Here is a 15,422-nt window from a genome sequence, read left to right as displayed (position 1 = left end):
TCATGTAGTAGGGAATTGGCATTAGAAAAGCGTGTACTGTAAGTTATTATTCTTATGGCTCGGTTCTGAACTGTCTGGAGAGACCCAATATGAGTACTATAGGTGTTTTCCCAACATATTATGCCGTAAGTAATGTGACTGTGGACAAAAGAGTGGTAAAGTGAGAGTAATGTGGTACGTGTGAAGCAAGGCCGTGTTTTAATTAAGATGCATATACCATAAGCTATTTTCTTTTTTATGCCAGCAATATGATTGTGATATTTCAAATTACAATCAAGTAGAATACCAAGGAAAGATGAACATGAACTTGGAGGAAGGCGGTTAGGATTAAAAGTGATAGTTGGAATGGATGGTATGTTTCGCTGATGTGAAAAGAATAGAACAAATTTAGTCTTAGTTGCATTAATAGATAACATGTTAAGATTACATCACCTTAGGATATTTTCTAATCGGCATTTAACTTATTAACGAAAGATGAGCTATCTTTATGAAAGGTGAATATAGTGTTGTCATCTGCGTACAGAATGGATTTTGTGGAAGCAAGACAGTTAGGTAAATCATTAATATAAACCAAAAACAGAAGTGGCCCCAGGATATATCCCTGGGGCACACCAACGTTAGTGATTTGCTCTCGAGAATAATCATTGGAAATAGGAACAACTTGAACTCTGTTATATAAGTAGCTTTTTAGTAGTGAGAGAGCAGGCCCACAAATACCAATTGCTTCGAGCTTAAAGAAAAGGATATTATGATTTATGCTATCAGATGCTTGTGCTAGATGGATAAAAACTGAGGCGGCGAGAAATCCTTTGTCAATTAATTTTTTTAGTTGTTCAGTAAGGGGAATGAGTGCCAGCTCTGTAAAATATCCGTGGCGAAAACCAAACTGGCATGAAGAGAGGATATTAAATTTAGAAAGGCATTTGGTTAGCCAAATTTCAATTAGTTTCTCAATAACTTTCCCAAAGAATGGTAGAATGCAAATAGGTCTGTAGTTATTTAATAATGAGCTGTCGCCTTTTTTAAAAACTGGGATGATTTTGCCATGCTTAAGATCAGAAGGAAATAAACCAGTCTTAAACAATAAATTAACAATAAATGAAAGTATATCTGAAATTAAGTGCACAAGCAATTTAATGTTAGCAGGGTCGACCTCATCAATTCCAGTGCTTGTCATTTTTAGATCATTTATAACAGCAGTTATTTCTTCTGGCATTGTAGGAAATAAAAGCAATGAATGAGGTAGACGGTTCATGCTGATGGTCTGTGTAGGAGAAGGTAAATTATTAAGAAAGAAAAAAACTACTAAAAGCCTCAGCTATATCGGCAGAAGAATTGAGCTCCACTCCATCATTTAAAATTCTGGATACTTGGTTTAGTCGTGTGTCATTGTTTAAGAAAGAGTTGACAATCTCCCATTTTTTTTTAGTGTTATTAGCTGCCTGTAAAATTTTTTGTTCTATATACTATCATTTAGCTGATTTTAGTTTACAGGTAAGAGTGTTACAGAAGCTTCTATATTGGGCACGTAAGTTCATGTTAAACAGTTGCCTTTTGGTTTTCCTATATAAGTTGTCCCGCTTGCACAATGCTGCTAATAACTGCTGCGAGATCCATGTATTGTGAGAAAATGCTACAGTTTTTTCACATTTCTTTTTGGAGGTGAAATGTCGTAAGTATTATATAATACGTGAAAAAAATGTTGAAAAGGCTTTCTGTGGGTCGTTTAGTGATTTAATTTCAGACCAATTTGTATTAGCAACAGCAGTTATGATACCGACTTTGTCCAGAACATCTTTAGTGTGTGAAGGTGGGCAAGGTCGTACGTTAGAATAGAAGCTTAAGAGCAGGGGATAATGATCAGTGATGTCGAGGTGCAAAACTTTGGCCTCTAGGGAATGAAGGTTAGAAAGAGCATGATCAACAAGTGTTCCCGTGCGGTTAGAAACTTGGCGTGTGGGAACGCCAAATAAATAATCATATCTTTAGCTATGGAACAAACTATTATAGTGAATACATATGGGTGATGTTTCATTGAGTAAATTAATATTTGTATCACCCATCATAACAACATTTTTATTTTCTAGTGATATGTGTAAGATATGATCAAGGTTGGTACAGAAATCATTAACTGACGAAGGAGAACGGTAAATGCAGCCAAATATGAAATTCTTGTCCTCAGCAAGGAGCAGTTACTGAATTTCAATATAAACAGATTCGCAATTAGTAATGGTTAAGGAAAGGTCGTGTCTTCTTCGATAAGCAATAATAGGAGAAACATATATAGCCGCACCACTGTGACAGCTCATTAATATATTGCAGTATTCCGATTTATAGTTAGGGAAGCAGTACAAATTTTTGTCGTCATCAGATAACCAAGTTTCGGTAATGGCAATTAGTGAAAATGAAGTAGTTAGCGATTCGAAGAAATTATTGATTGTGTGAAAGTGCTTACGAAACTCCTCGCATTAAAATGAATGATGGAAGGAAATCCACTTAAAAAGGAATTCACTTAATGGGGTTTCAGTAGGGAAGCCATGATTGTTATGTCAATTGGTTAAACAATGAGCTCTAGTCTATTTTGGTTAGGTCAGATTCGTCTCGAATGCAGAGAACATTGCTGTTAGTAGTCTTCCTAGCCTTGATTTGGCAGTTATCCGTCCAAAGGAACGTCCAGTTCCTTTCTTTCTTCAAAGTTAGGGATTTGGAAAAGAGAGCCTTGTTAGATGGGGTCAGAGGCTCGTTTACAAAGACGGGAGCATTAAATGAGCCAGAAAATCCAATGTCACTAAGACAGAGTTTGGCTTTAAGCGCTTTGCTCACAAAATCAGCTTTCCGAGTTCTGGAACGGAACCGAGCAATGATATTTTTCTTGTCGTTAGCTCTGGTTGGTACGCGATGAACAATGTCCAGGTCGCTAGGCGATACGGGACAGCCAATTTTGTCTCCTACTGTTTTTCATTATTGAGATACAATGTTTGATGCAGTTTAACAAACAGGCTGAAATCTGCTTTTAGAATTTAAGTAGGAAGTAAAACTATCATACATCATCTACTATTGTATGCTATCACTCAGCAGGGCCCACAGTGGCTGTGCTTGCCCGCGTAGGAATGAAACTTTGGCCACACTGATTATTAGTGCCGTAGCCATTGAGTCTTGCAAAGTTCTCTTAGTTTTGAACACTCAACTAGCCTTGAACCACGCAACATTTGAAGTCAGACCAGACGTGTGCTTGCCGGCACGCACTAGCTCTTGGCTGATCCTGGCTAGACACCTTGGCATACCACTTCGCATTGAGCTGCTGTGCAAAATGTGCAATTTGGATGTGGTTACTAGCTATCAGTCAAGCTGGCACAGGACAAAGCTGGTCCTCCGCTCACTATATCACTGCATAGCACAACCAGACTGGAGCATATGAACGTGAGCATGCACTCCAGCTCTGTTGTGTACATGGTTAGATACCAGTTGCGTATAGCTGCATTTGCAGTGTAGTGTAGATACTGCGGCCGCCGCAGGGTGCTGCAACGCGCTCGCTTGCTAAAAAAAACATGCTCTGATTGGTGTCTGTGGGTGACATCACTAAAGACCCGAGCGCGAACATCTGATAGAACAGGTTGTCTGCTTTCTAAGTTGCCTACCCTCGAGGTGTGTCACCATCGTGGCCTAAGCTTGTTACATTAGGAATCGTTTCAACGTGAGTGTGGAGTGCGGCATCCATCGCTTAGCAGATGTGCATGCCAGATACGTACTTGCACGAGCGAACATGAAGAGTAAGTTTGTTCGGCTCTCAATACATGTGCGATTGTTGTAGACTACAAGTGGAAAAGAAAATGTGCTACTCATGTTACTCAGTGCGAGAATGTTCATGTGTAGCTATCTAGCACACTGTAGCACAGAAAAAGGATGAGACACTGTGAACTGTAATGTAAGCTGAGGGATAGCCTCTGAGTTTGGTGCATCGTAAGTGCCAAAATCATAAGTGCTATATGAACATCCGCAATCAATGTTGAACCGCGCATCACGGTGACATTCAGTAGGGCAAAGCATTGTGTGCACTACCCCGCTTTGCAGTAGCCTTCACAGTGCAAGGCATTGAAGAAGAAGCGGGAGCACTGCAACGGGTATCACAGGCAATCTTTGTCTGCCGACAACTACGCTTCTGCTGAACACATTGAAGTACTTCTTGCTGCAAAGTATTTCTAACAGTTTTGGCTAGGACATTGGTCGAGCGAGCACATTCAAGGCAATGTCACATGAAAAGTTCAGCATCATTTGCAGTAGGTACAAAAAAAATGTTGAAACATGTTTTTGTTGAAAGCAGCATTATTATCAGTGTGGACTATATTAGAATCAATGTGTTGCTTATAATGAGTTTTCCTTGTTATATGTATTTGCTTGTGAAACTGCACCAGCATTAAGTTTTCTTGTGTGTTAAGGAATGCACTCTGACTGCATGGTTGTTTGACATGTTTGTGGAGATGCAAAGATTTTTTATTAGGTTTGGTGCTTGAAAACTATTGTCCTTGCTTACATTTATACTTTTCTGGTGACTTCGTGAGTTATAAATGAGGGAAATATCAACAACCACACTGCAAATGCTAGGGACTGTACAATTGCTCTCTCTAACTTGGCTGCCCACAGGTAGCTGTTCCACCACCATCACTGCAATCTACCATCACATCTGCTACTGTATATCCTCACCTGAGACACCAGTATGCTCAGTACGCTGCTAAGAAGAAATATGATGTTCCACCGCCGTCACACGCTGCTCCAGCAGTTGCAACTATATCGGCTTCATCAGGTGTTGCACCGATTGGAGGAGCGTCAGCGGTGACTGGAGCCCCTGCTGCCTCAGCAGCCATTGTGGCACAAACCAGCCCCACTGTTGCACTGTCGTCAACACATGTGGCTGTGCCCCTGCCTACGGATACGTCTGTACCACCACCCAATATGGCTGTGCCCCCGCCTGCAAACACAGCGGTGCCTCCACTTGGTAATGTGCCATCTCCAGTGAACACGACTGTGTCACTTCCATCAAGTCAAACCGTTGTGCCACAAACGCCTGTGGCCCCACCGGCTGACACAACTGTGCCCCCACCAACAAACACAACTGCGCCCCTGCCAGCCAACACAGCTGCACCACCACCCACTGATACATCAGTGCCACCTCCCAACTATAGTGCAAATGATGGCTGGAGGCAAGTAGTTATTCTTGGGGCCATAAACTTGCTTATTAGCTGCTGTTGCACAGCAATACATATTCTCAGTCTCAACAACTCCATGCAGTGAAATGATAAGCTAGAACTTTACAGCTAGGAACGAGACCTAGCCACATCATTCTTAGGAGGCCTTGTTGGATGTGTGCTGCTGTCGTTTAGGTGACCTTTCCATTTATCTGCCATCACAGACAAGGGGGTTAGCTCCAGAGAGTAAATCAGCTGTTTCCTTCTGGTTCTTCCTTTCTGATTGGCTGATGTGACTTGTAGCTTTGGAATTGTTGAGATTGAATACTATAGACCTATCTGATGAGAATTCTCTTGGTTTCGCCATATGCCTTCTGTATTGTTGAGCACATGGGAGTGCCTGTTCAAAAGCACATTGGATAGCAGCCATGTGCCCCTTATACCTACACACAACAGTCTAGAGATGGGTGTTCTCTCTTTCCTCAATGTGAATGTCTATGCACCCCTTTTTGGGCTGTGTCATATTTGTTTTTTTAATGTTAACTTGGCAGCTGGGCAGTTAGCATGTCTTTTCACTCTTTTTCTTCAACACAATAATGATATCTAGTAACCTTATAGTTTTAAGCATTATTTAAAACATGACATAAGGAAACTTCTCTGGTCAGGTAGCTGTTGTGCTTCAGCCCAGTATGGGCATTCGTTTGGTTTTACTGAATGTGTCATTGCTTTCTTTTAATTTTTGAGGGGAGAAAGCTCAGCACCTGGGAATGTAGTGTTTCAATTTCTTCCAGAATTTTTCTTCTCAAAGAATTACTAATAACTGGTAATTTTGTTGTTCCCTCACCCCCTCTCTCCTTTTAGGTTTCGTGTCCCACCACCATCCATGACTGTGCCCCCACCTTTGTTCCCGTCAGCGCAAGCTTCATCCTTGGAGTCCACACATGTATCTGTGCCTTCAAAGCCATCAACACCACCGCCATCACCGCGCACTTGCACAAACCACAATGATGCAAAGACGTCTCCACCTACAGCCAGGCAGGCAGCACCAACACTGTCTGCCTCCTCCCAGGCGGCATCATCATCTGGCCTCACACCTCTCTACTATCGGAGTTTGCGGCCACAGGCAAAGTCTTCATATCTGAGCAGTTACCAGGCATCGGCACTTCCAGAGGAGGAGTATAACAACTATGCAAAACCAACATTGCGGACTAATGGTAGTAGCCTGTCAAGCACATCGTTAGCTATTTCTGATGGCACTTCTGCCACTCGCTCAGCTGAGAACAGGACGAAGAAGTCAGACTGGGAGATGATGCCCCCTCCATCGCAGGCCAAGCCTACACAACCAAGAATCAGCTCACTGGGTAAGACCTAGTAATAAGCTATTTGGGAACTTGTTATCGTCATGTGCTGCGGGCACTGAAGTGTACTGGTTGATTATCATCCTTCAGTTTTATTTCTTTCTCTGCTGCGCTATTCTCTATTTTATCGTGATATATTGCGACCTGGCCATTTTCATCCTGCCATTATTGTGGTAATGTGCGTTGCAGTGCTTTTCGCTATAAGGAATTCGGTTAGACAAGGTGCTTCATAATCCTTGAAAACTTATGCACTTGATAAAGTCTCAAGTGGCAGGAAGCTTAAACACCATTGGGAATACATTTTGTTTTCACCTTCCTTGCTGTTGCTACTGTGTACCATCTCTTAAAGGGCCCCTCACCAGGCCACATAGAAAATATCAGTTATATGCTGGAAGTTGTTACATGTCCTCTAACAATTGTTCTACCATAACAATTTTTTAAAATGTTCATTAATAGCAGAGATGAAAATATTTGTAGTGGTGTGAACCCATGAATTCAGGAGGCAAATGACACCGCCAACGTAGACACTCTCTCTGCTTGCCCCATCTAGCCTCTGCTAGAGAAATTCCTTCCCTGCATTCTCCCATACCGGAGCTAGAAGATCTCATGACAAATACATCTTGGGCCCCGCATTCTCTTTATTTCTCTCTCTCTCTCGCATATTTGCTGAATGGCACACTTCCAGTGACTGTCTTGTGCGCAAGCTGTTGCGTTAGTCTCATTTCACGCAGCGGATGATAGCGACATTGGAACATGGTAGAAAATGACATACAGTCGAACCCCGCTTCAACGAAATTTTCGCTTCAATGAAATATTTCCAATTCCCCATCAGCTAGCCATAGAAGTCAATGCAAAAAAGTTCTCGCCACAACGAACAATTTTTCGGGCTTCTTTTTGCTTCAACGAAATTTTCGCTCGGTTGAGCTGGGCTTTAAAATTTGTTTTGCAATAAAATAAACATAACCCCAATCGTCTGCAATTTTTCATACATCCACGCAGCTTAGGTTTACCAAAAACGTGCACCCACTGCATCGTCGCCGATAAACAAACTCATGGACGGGTGCCATTGTTTGGTGGTGATGACGATAGGGCTAACTGCCTTGCGACTAGGCGCAGGCCCACTTTGCCAAACGGGAGCCACAGCCAATCCATATCCATCATAGGTCACGCGATCGCTGGTGCAACGCGGCGACGCAGATTTTCGTTTGTGCTTGTGCGTGCGGCCAGCATGGCAACAAAGCGGAAGTTTCTTTCCTTGGAGGTGAAGGCATGAATCATCAGCGAGGCTTCGAGCGGCAGAAAGAAAGGACATGTTGCAGCAGCATACCTGCCAAGCCTCCCGATTCGCCCGGGAGACTCCCGATTTTTGACTTAACTTTCCAATTGTACGATCACTATCTTATATCTTTCAAAAAGTGGTCTCTGCGCAATAATGGTTTTTGCGAAATCGGCATCGTAGAATCTACAGCCGCATCATAATCGTCAGCATCACCAACAACGGCAGCACTAGCACCATCGGTATCATCGTCTGAGCAGCCGACTACAGCGCCTAGTAAGCCGACCAAAGCCAGAGCCAATGTAGTTCTTGCATTTCATCCATGTCTTCCTCCATAGTGCACTTGTTGCTGCTGCTTTTGTGTATGATTAGTGTTGGCTAGGCCGTGTGTGCGGTGCACTATGTAAAGTTCGAATTCTCGTTTGCTTGATGCCATGGCGCTATCAACGCTGAAGAAAAGGTATTAGCAGAAATTATTGCGAACTTATGAATTTCCGTGCTTTTTGAGATCAAGAAAAGGAGAACATTTTGCATTTTGTAGAACGTTTGGATGCGACATCAGCGTGTCTCACGGTGTCAACGGCAATTTGAAACTGCACATTTCCACGGCGAAGCATTGAAGCTATGTTCGCACCGCTGAGCAGCAAGGCAACATAGTGAACTTTCTCTGGAACAAGTGCGACGACAGTGTCATATGTGTGGAGTGCTTGTTTATGGGATTCCTCGTCGAACACAACCTACCCCTTAGTGTCAGTGACTACGTTGGGCCTCTTCTACGGAAAATATTTCCGAAATGCAACGAGGCGAAGTGCTATGGATGTCCATGCAACTCTGAAACGCAACTCTAAAGAATGCGGAGGTGGCCAACCTGAAATTTATTTCACAGGCATCGCTCTCGAGTCTTTGTTTCTTTATTCAGAGTTTCCCTCAGCTGCTGCCCCGAGATGCCAATGAATCTGCTGAAGACGCTTTAGATGCTCTCGAAGCTGAGTTTGCCACACTACAGGCGTACAATCTTCCAGAGGACATTCTTAATGAAGAAAGGTGGGGCATGCAGTGGTCTATGGTTGGAAAAATGAAAAACACTGATGAAAAACATGTCTCACCGAGTTGCTAAGGCCACCGGATGTTGAAATAGTAATGCACCCCCCCCCCCCCCCCCCCCCACTGGCGCGAATATAACGTCTCCCGATTTTGGATCTCACCAGGTTGGCAGGTATGCAGCAGAGTTCGGCACCTCAACAGCATGCCGTCGACAATATTGAAGTCGAAGGACGCGATCACCAGTGCTCTTCCTGCGGGGGCGTCCGCCAAATGGAAGAAGTTGACTCGGGCTGCACATGAGGACCTTGAAAAGGCGTTGTTTACATGGTTCCTCGACATGCGTGCCAAGAAAATGCCAATCAGCGGAAGCGGGCTGCAGCAAAAGGCACTTAACTATGCTTGCATGCTCGGCATCGACGATTTTAAGGCAAGCACAGGTTGGCTGACCCGCTTCAGGGCCCGACACGACATCATTGTGAAAGTGTTGTGCGGCTAACAAGATGCATCGGGCCCCGCCTTATGCACTGGATGTAATGGACGCTTTTGTCGTCATTCGTAATTTCATTGGCACCCACGATGGCAACGTCGCAATACAGCTGCTGACTGAGTGCGAACATCGCACCACGGTAATGATGACCAAAGGACGGAGGCAAACAAAGATGACCGACTTTTTTCGGAAATGAATGACGTTTTTGTGTGTTTTTGAAATCTGACAGTGTTTTGGGTCAGATTTCGTCACAACAATAGGTAACCTAATTTTTTCTGGAAATAAATGATATTTGTGAGTGTGTAGTCAAATGTGACAGTGTTTTGGGGCAAATTTCGCCACAACGAAATTTTTCGCGCGTCCCGTGAGTTTCGTTGTGGAGAGGTTCGACTGTAGTTTTGTTCTCTGCATGCACGGCTGCACGACATGGGAACAAGCAGACGAAAAGGAAGTATGTGCGTCTCTCTTGCTGTGGTGCGAAGTGAAACAACAAACATGTAGACATTCGGTTTGCGTGTTCTATTATTTCCCTAAACTTTACTTTGTTTGTTAAAGCAACAGATTAAACAAATAACCGACATTGCCTTGAATAATTCTCGAAGTAGCGTATCACTATGGGTGATGTCGCAGCACTGCCACCTATGTGGGCACGCTTGTGTGATGTACGTCGACTCTCCGGCTGGGAGCACGGTGCCCGTGAGGAGAAGGCCAAACTGCATTTGGTTTGAAATTTAAGCTCTTTCTGTGGCGCATAGGGACGTACCACTTGGCAGACATAATTGCTAGTGCCCATTGTATGCACTGCGCTTGTCAGCTCAGAAATGGCCAGACTTGGTGAGGGGCCCATCAAAGGGCCACCAAAAAGAAATAATGAAACAATTTAACCTGATAAAGCATTCTTTCAAAACACTGTTTTATTTAATTTTGCAGTAAAAGGTTGAGTATTATAAAATAAAAAGGAAGGTGAAAGTTCTATCTTTTTTTTAAAATTTCGCACTGAAACCTCAGCATTGGCTTGTGAGTGTGACATTACATGTTTTGAACTATTTTCTCATATTTTGGCCATTGTGGCGCTTTAAAGTTCTCCAAGCTTTCTAAGTTGAGTCTTTGGCTAATTTGCAATACAATGCAGTCGACCTTTACTCACGAAAGCTTAACTAGGCCCAAGCAGAAGCCATCAGAATCCATGACGTCACAGCTGGATGATGCAGGAAGTCCAAGGTGGTGTCGCCACCTGTCTGTTGTTATTGTGCCCTTTCCTGGCTTATATTAAGCATTTACGTTAAGATTGTGGAAGAACAACTTACGACTACAGCTCGAAATATTGTTTCTTTTTAGTGTCCCTTTAAATGACGCAACCATGAATACAATGCGAGGGGGGACTTTCAAATATTATGTTAGGATTATAACGTGAAGTGATACTGCAAAGAAACGGTGAATGGGAAATAATGCATAAATTGGGGTGACCACAGGGTGCTTTATTCATCGTTACTGTGAACTGCCGTTGCAAAATACAGTGAAAGGACGAGTACAATCACAATTTACTTGGCACTACTGGCGTCTTGGTAATTGACAGCGAGAACTGCATTGTTCTTTGCACCACGAAAGTTATTGGACAGGCAGCACTCCAGGAGTGCCCATGGCACAATCGAACATGGCAAAGCTGGGCTCGGTTGTGTATGTTCGAACACGGCTCTGTAGGTGTAGCAGTGGTCGTGATGCTGCCTTGTGGTTTAGCTCATGGCAGTTTGAAGTGTCATGGAAAAAAAAAAGGTAGTTGTGTCACGATGCAATGCGAAGCACATTCTGAGGCTGAAAATTTTGCAAAGCTCTCATTGTATTCATTGAAATGTGGTATTAGCATTTCCTGTTGTCTTTGGTGGTGGTATGCATTTTCTTTTTTTGGTAGCATGGGTTTCTTTGTGTATGTGTTCAGTTGCTGCATGCAAGCAAGTTTTCGTGCCAAGCATCCCAAGTGGATAAACGTGACTGGGTTGCAGGTCTCTAACAATTGGAGTTTGTTTTTGTCAGCAGAGCTCTGGTAACTCCTCTCTATGCTGGTTGAGTGGAAGGGGGCAAGAATAATAAGCATTTTGCCTTTCAGGTGTTTGTATTTTACCAGCTGGTTTTTCTTCTAGACATTGCATTTGGTGAAACGGAGAGCTTAAAGTAGTTCTTGATTGTTGGTGACAGTGGTGCATGTGAACTTAGGACATTGGTTTCATAATGTATCCAATAATCGCAAACTACTTAACCCTTTCAGGCGCTGGTTCTCTTGATTTAAAACTTACCTGAACTGCATCTCCTACATTTCCAAAATCGTAAAAAGCATACAGCTGCAAAATAGATTAACAATTTTCAGTCCTTTAGTGTGTGTTGTCATGTCTAGAGAATGTGGACTCCATGTGAAAACTTCTTCAGGAACATCAGCTTGGAAGACATAAACTATTTCATACCTAACAGGCTTGAAAAGCACCCGTGCAGTCAGTTGAAAATTGTGCCTGGTGCAAAGAATTGTCAAAAACAATGAAAGAAGTGAACCCACTGCATACAATGATGTACTTACACTGAATAAATATACTCAACCATTTACATTTCCACTCATGTTACTAAAGCATCTTGAACTTGTTATTCAAACTTGCTACACAATTCCATTCAGAAGTGTTTTAAGATCTATGTGACACATTTTAGATTTCATTACTTTCTTCAGTGCCTTTGCTTTTGATGCACAACTTTGGCATAAGCAATTGTGTATACACTGTTTCAAAGGGTTAAAGCTGTTCACTTACGCTTCTCGTGAGGAATTCTGCAATTTAAATGTTTCAAGTAGTTAGAACAAGAGAAACAAGATTGACTTGCACAGAATAAGGAAAGGTAGTTGAAAATAACTGCATGAGGCAAGGGCAACATAGCAGACACTGTGGCCAAGGTTGGAAGACTGAATTGGATTAGTGTGATGAAGGGGGCAAATAAGAATTGCATTGGCAAGAAGGCAATGAACAGTGAAGCTGGTGGCATGAAAAACATCCCAATAATTAGTGGCCATATGTATTTTTGAATGATTATTAATATCGAGAGACTGATGAGAAAAAGCTATGAAAGGGTTAAGTATGCAATTTTATGATGGAGCTGTTAGAAGGAAAGGAATACTGTAGCATTTCACTTTTCAAAGGTACCTGTGGAATCACTGACAAACTTGCTTGTGACAAAAGATGTACAGTAAAACATAACTGTATGAAGTGATAAGGTGGAAGCTTGGGCGAGTTGTTGATTCAATATCGACATGTTTGCACAACTGCGAGTCGGCCTAGTTGGAACAGATTCATTATTTAAATAAACGTTTTGTGCACAAACAGACAGGGACAAAGAAAAGGGTAACACAAGGACGAAGCGCTCGTCCTTGTGTTACCCTTTTCTTGGCCCCTGTCTGTTTGCGCACAAGATGTTTGCACAGCACAAAAAGCGAAGGAAGAAGGAAGTGCCTGGTGTTGTGTTCTTCCTTCAGTCCTTGTCTTTTGCACTGTGCAAGCATGTCGCTATTGTATGAAGTGTTGCCATACAGGAAATTTGGAAATGGGTATCAAAGCAATATATGTTTTGTATTATTAAAAAAAGATGTATTGCTTTTGTAAAGGAGCTGCACAGGAATTCAACACTATATTTTTGTTCTGATATACTAGCATCTGCATATGTTTGTTGAAACAGTAAATGCTTTTGTGTGATTAATTTAATTTTCTCAGACACTCTTTAGACTTTTGTTTTTTTAACTTCTGACATACCTTCTTTTCTTTCATGCCTTCTGCTGCTGGTGACTTGGCATTGCCATGCAAACCTTCGATGCCCTGATCAACGTGCAACATCCATCATTTGGAACTGAAAAACTGACTTCTTCCAACCTGGACGCACTATTTATTGGACCAAATCTTCTGCAACTAACATCATCCTGTTCTTTCCTTTTTATTGCGCACCTTTGCCGATCGACGGATGGACATTATTTGAAATACTGAAATGTTGTTCTGCTGTTGCACTGTTTTCTTTTTTTATTTTTCTTTCTTGCTGAATTTTTTGGTTTTGTGCAATGCACTGGGTTTTGACATTTGCTTTTTCTTGGTGTGGGCGGTTTGGGTTTTGGGGGCTTGTTTCTGTGTTATTTCGGTGCAGTATCCTACACCTATCCAAACTTGAAGCGACCAGGGGATTCTGTGGCCAACTCAGACTGGAAGAGGCCAAGAGGTGCCCTCTAGGTACTATACTTACACAGTTGCATGACTTAAAAAGGTTTCTTAGTATGCCTGTTTTAAGTAAAATTGCTGTAAAAACAAACACAATGAGTAAAATGAGAACAAGTTGAAAGCAAGAGCCAACGTTTCGACAAGTGGACTTGCCTTCTTCAAGGTGACATATGCTTTCCACGCCACAGTACATATAGGTGAGGTTCATCTAAAGGGTAAGGTGGGTGGGAGCGGCAATGAGTAAAGATGTGTTTGTGGCAAGGGTGTCAAATTGAGAATAAAGGAGTGCTGTGCACAAGGCGAATAACATGGCTGCCTGTCACTCGCGTGTTAAGGGCCGTGTGTTAGCCGGCGTGTGATTGACACGTGATTGACAAACGACCGTGTCACTGGCCTTGTGCACAGCACTCCTTTATTCTCATTCTTCACCCTCGCCGCTTACACTCCTTCGCTTGTTGCCGCTCCCACTCGTCTTATGCCCTCTCCCCTTTAGATGAACCCCACCTATATAAACTGTGGCGAGGAAAGCATATGTCACCTTGAAGAAGGCAAGTCCACTTGTCGAAACGTTGGCTCCTGCTTTCACCTTGTTCTCCTTTGGCTCGTCGTCTTACATTTCCATCTCCCGCCTTCCCCGTGTTTTCCCTGTGGAAACAAGCAGTACTTGGCTATGCTCACCTCACCTTGTGAAGACATTAGGCAGTGACATTCTTTTAAATCGAACTTGTGCCAAACAAGAGTGATGGAAAATATTGCTGCACGAGTGGGCCACATGCTGTGTGCATGTGGCCCATTTGTGCTCACTGTACAGTAGTAGTCCAAAATTCACTGCCCTCGTAGTGGTAGGAATAACTGAGCATCAGAAAGTGACAACATGCCATGTTGTTTATGCTTTTTCTTGAATGCATAGCTTACTTCACTCGGGGTTAATTTTGTATGTGATTCTTGTCAAGATCAAGTCAAGATCACAGAAGCTTATTGCTGCTGAGAAAGTTCTATGCAGTAGTTAATGTTAATGATTGAGTGTGATGGATTACTAATGTCAGGACATTACTGCACATTAATCCTAATGTGGTTAATACTAAGGCACCATACATAGCTTGTAGCACTTGCTTTGCTGCTCCAACGATTTTATCCGGTCATGCTGAAGTACACATGCCATTGGATGGCTTTCTTGAGATTTTTATGGTATAGTATTTCTGTTTTCTTGCTTTACAGGCTCAACCAAAACTGCCTACATCTGGGAGAGCCATTTCTGCGAGACAGTCGTCGAGGTCTGGCGGGTCCCAATAGTGCTGGTCTGTAGAATCCAAAATGGTCAAGTTTTCATAAAATACATTCTACATGGAGGAGGCTTGCTGGCCCAGTCCTATTCAATCTATCCTCTCGTATGCCTTTTGGACATGTTCTATAAAGAGGTTTTCAAATGTAAATATACCAATGAACTTTAATGTCAGTGTCGATCAGAGGCCACCTGTAAATAGTATTGTGCTTTGCCTGTAGCATGAGGTAAATGCTCAGGAGTGCTTATTTTATTTGGCAATAAAAAAAAAAAATACTGTGAACAGACCTTTGCATGTTCTCTCATTTGTGCAAGCTTTGTATCAAGATGCTTTGCACAGTGTGTCATGTAGGAGTTAAAGCGTACGTGAGCTGTTAGCTGCTCTTGGGCAAGGCATTCCTTGACTCTCACCTGCCATGGTTGCTTAGTGGTTTTGGTGTGGTGCTGCTAAGTGTGGTGCTGGTGTGGTTGCGGGATCAAATCCCGGCCTCGGTGATCGTATTTTGATGGGTGCGAAATGCAAAAGCACCCGCCTACTGAGATTTACATGCACATTAAAG

At 42.7% G+C, this 15,422-nt stretch overlaps 1 protein-coding gene across 5 annotated transcripts in view; it reads left to right on the top strand.

The window, feature by feature from the left end:
- Nucleotides 1-15,149, top strand: part of LOC142571337 (uncharacterized) — a 151,868-nt gene extending 136,719 nt beyond the window's left edge. For 4 of the 5 annotated variants that reach the window (XM_075679605.1, XM_075679606.1, XM_075679603.1 and 1 more), the window contains 3 exons: nucleotides 4,642-5,198; nucleotides 6,045-6,544; nucleotides 14,799-15,149. In XM_075679605.1, coding sequence (XP_075535720.1) covers nucleotides 4,642-5,198; nucleotides 6,045-6,544; nucleotides 14,799-15,031 — 1,290 coding nt within the window. In that variant the 3' untranslated portion in view covers nucleotides 15,032-15,149. Of the gene's footprint in view, nucleotides 1-4,641; nucleotides 5,199-6,044; nucleotides 6,545-13,509; nucleotides 13,593-14,798 lie in introns of all 5 variants that reach the window. The other variant, XM_075679607.1, reaches the window with a different exon arrangement.
- The last annotated feature ends 273 nt before the right edge of the window (nucleotides 15,150-15,422 follow it).

This window comes from Dermacentor variabilis, chromosome 2, assembly GCF_050947875.1.
Source record: "Dermacentor variabilis isolate Ectoservices chromosome 2, ASM5094787v1, whole genome shotgun sequence".
NCBI lineage: Eukaryota > Metazoa > Arthropoda > Arachnida > Ixodida > Ixodidae > Dermacentor > Dermacentor variabilis.
This window is presented reverse-complemented; position numbering and strand designations above follow the sequence as displayed.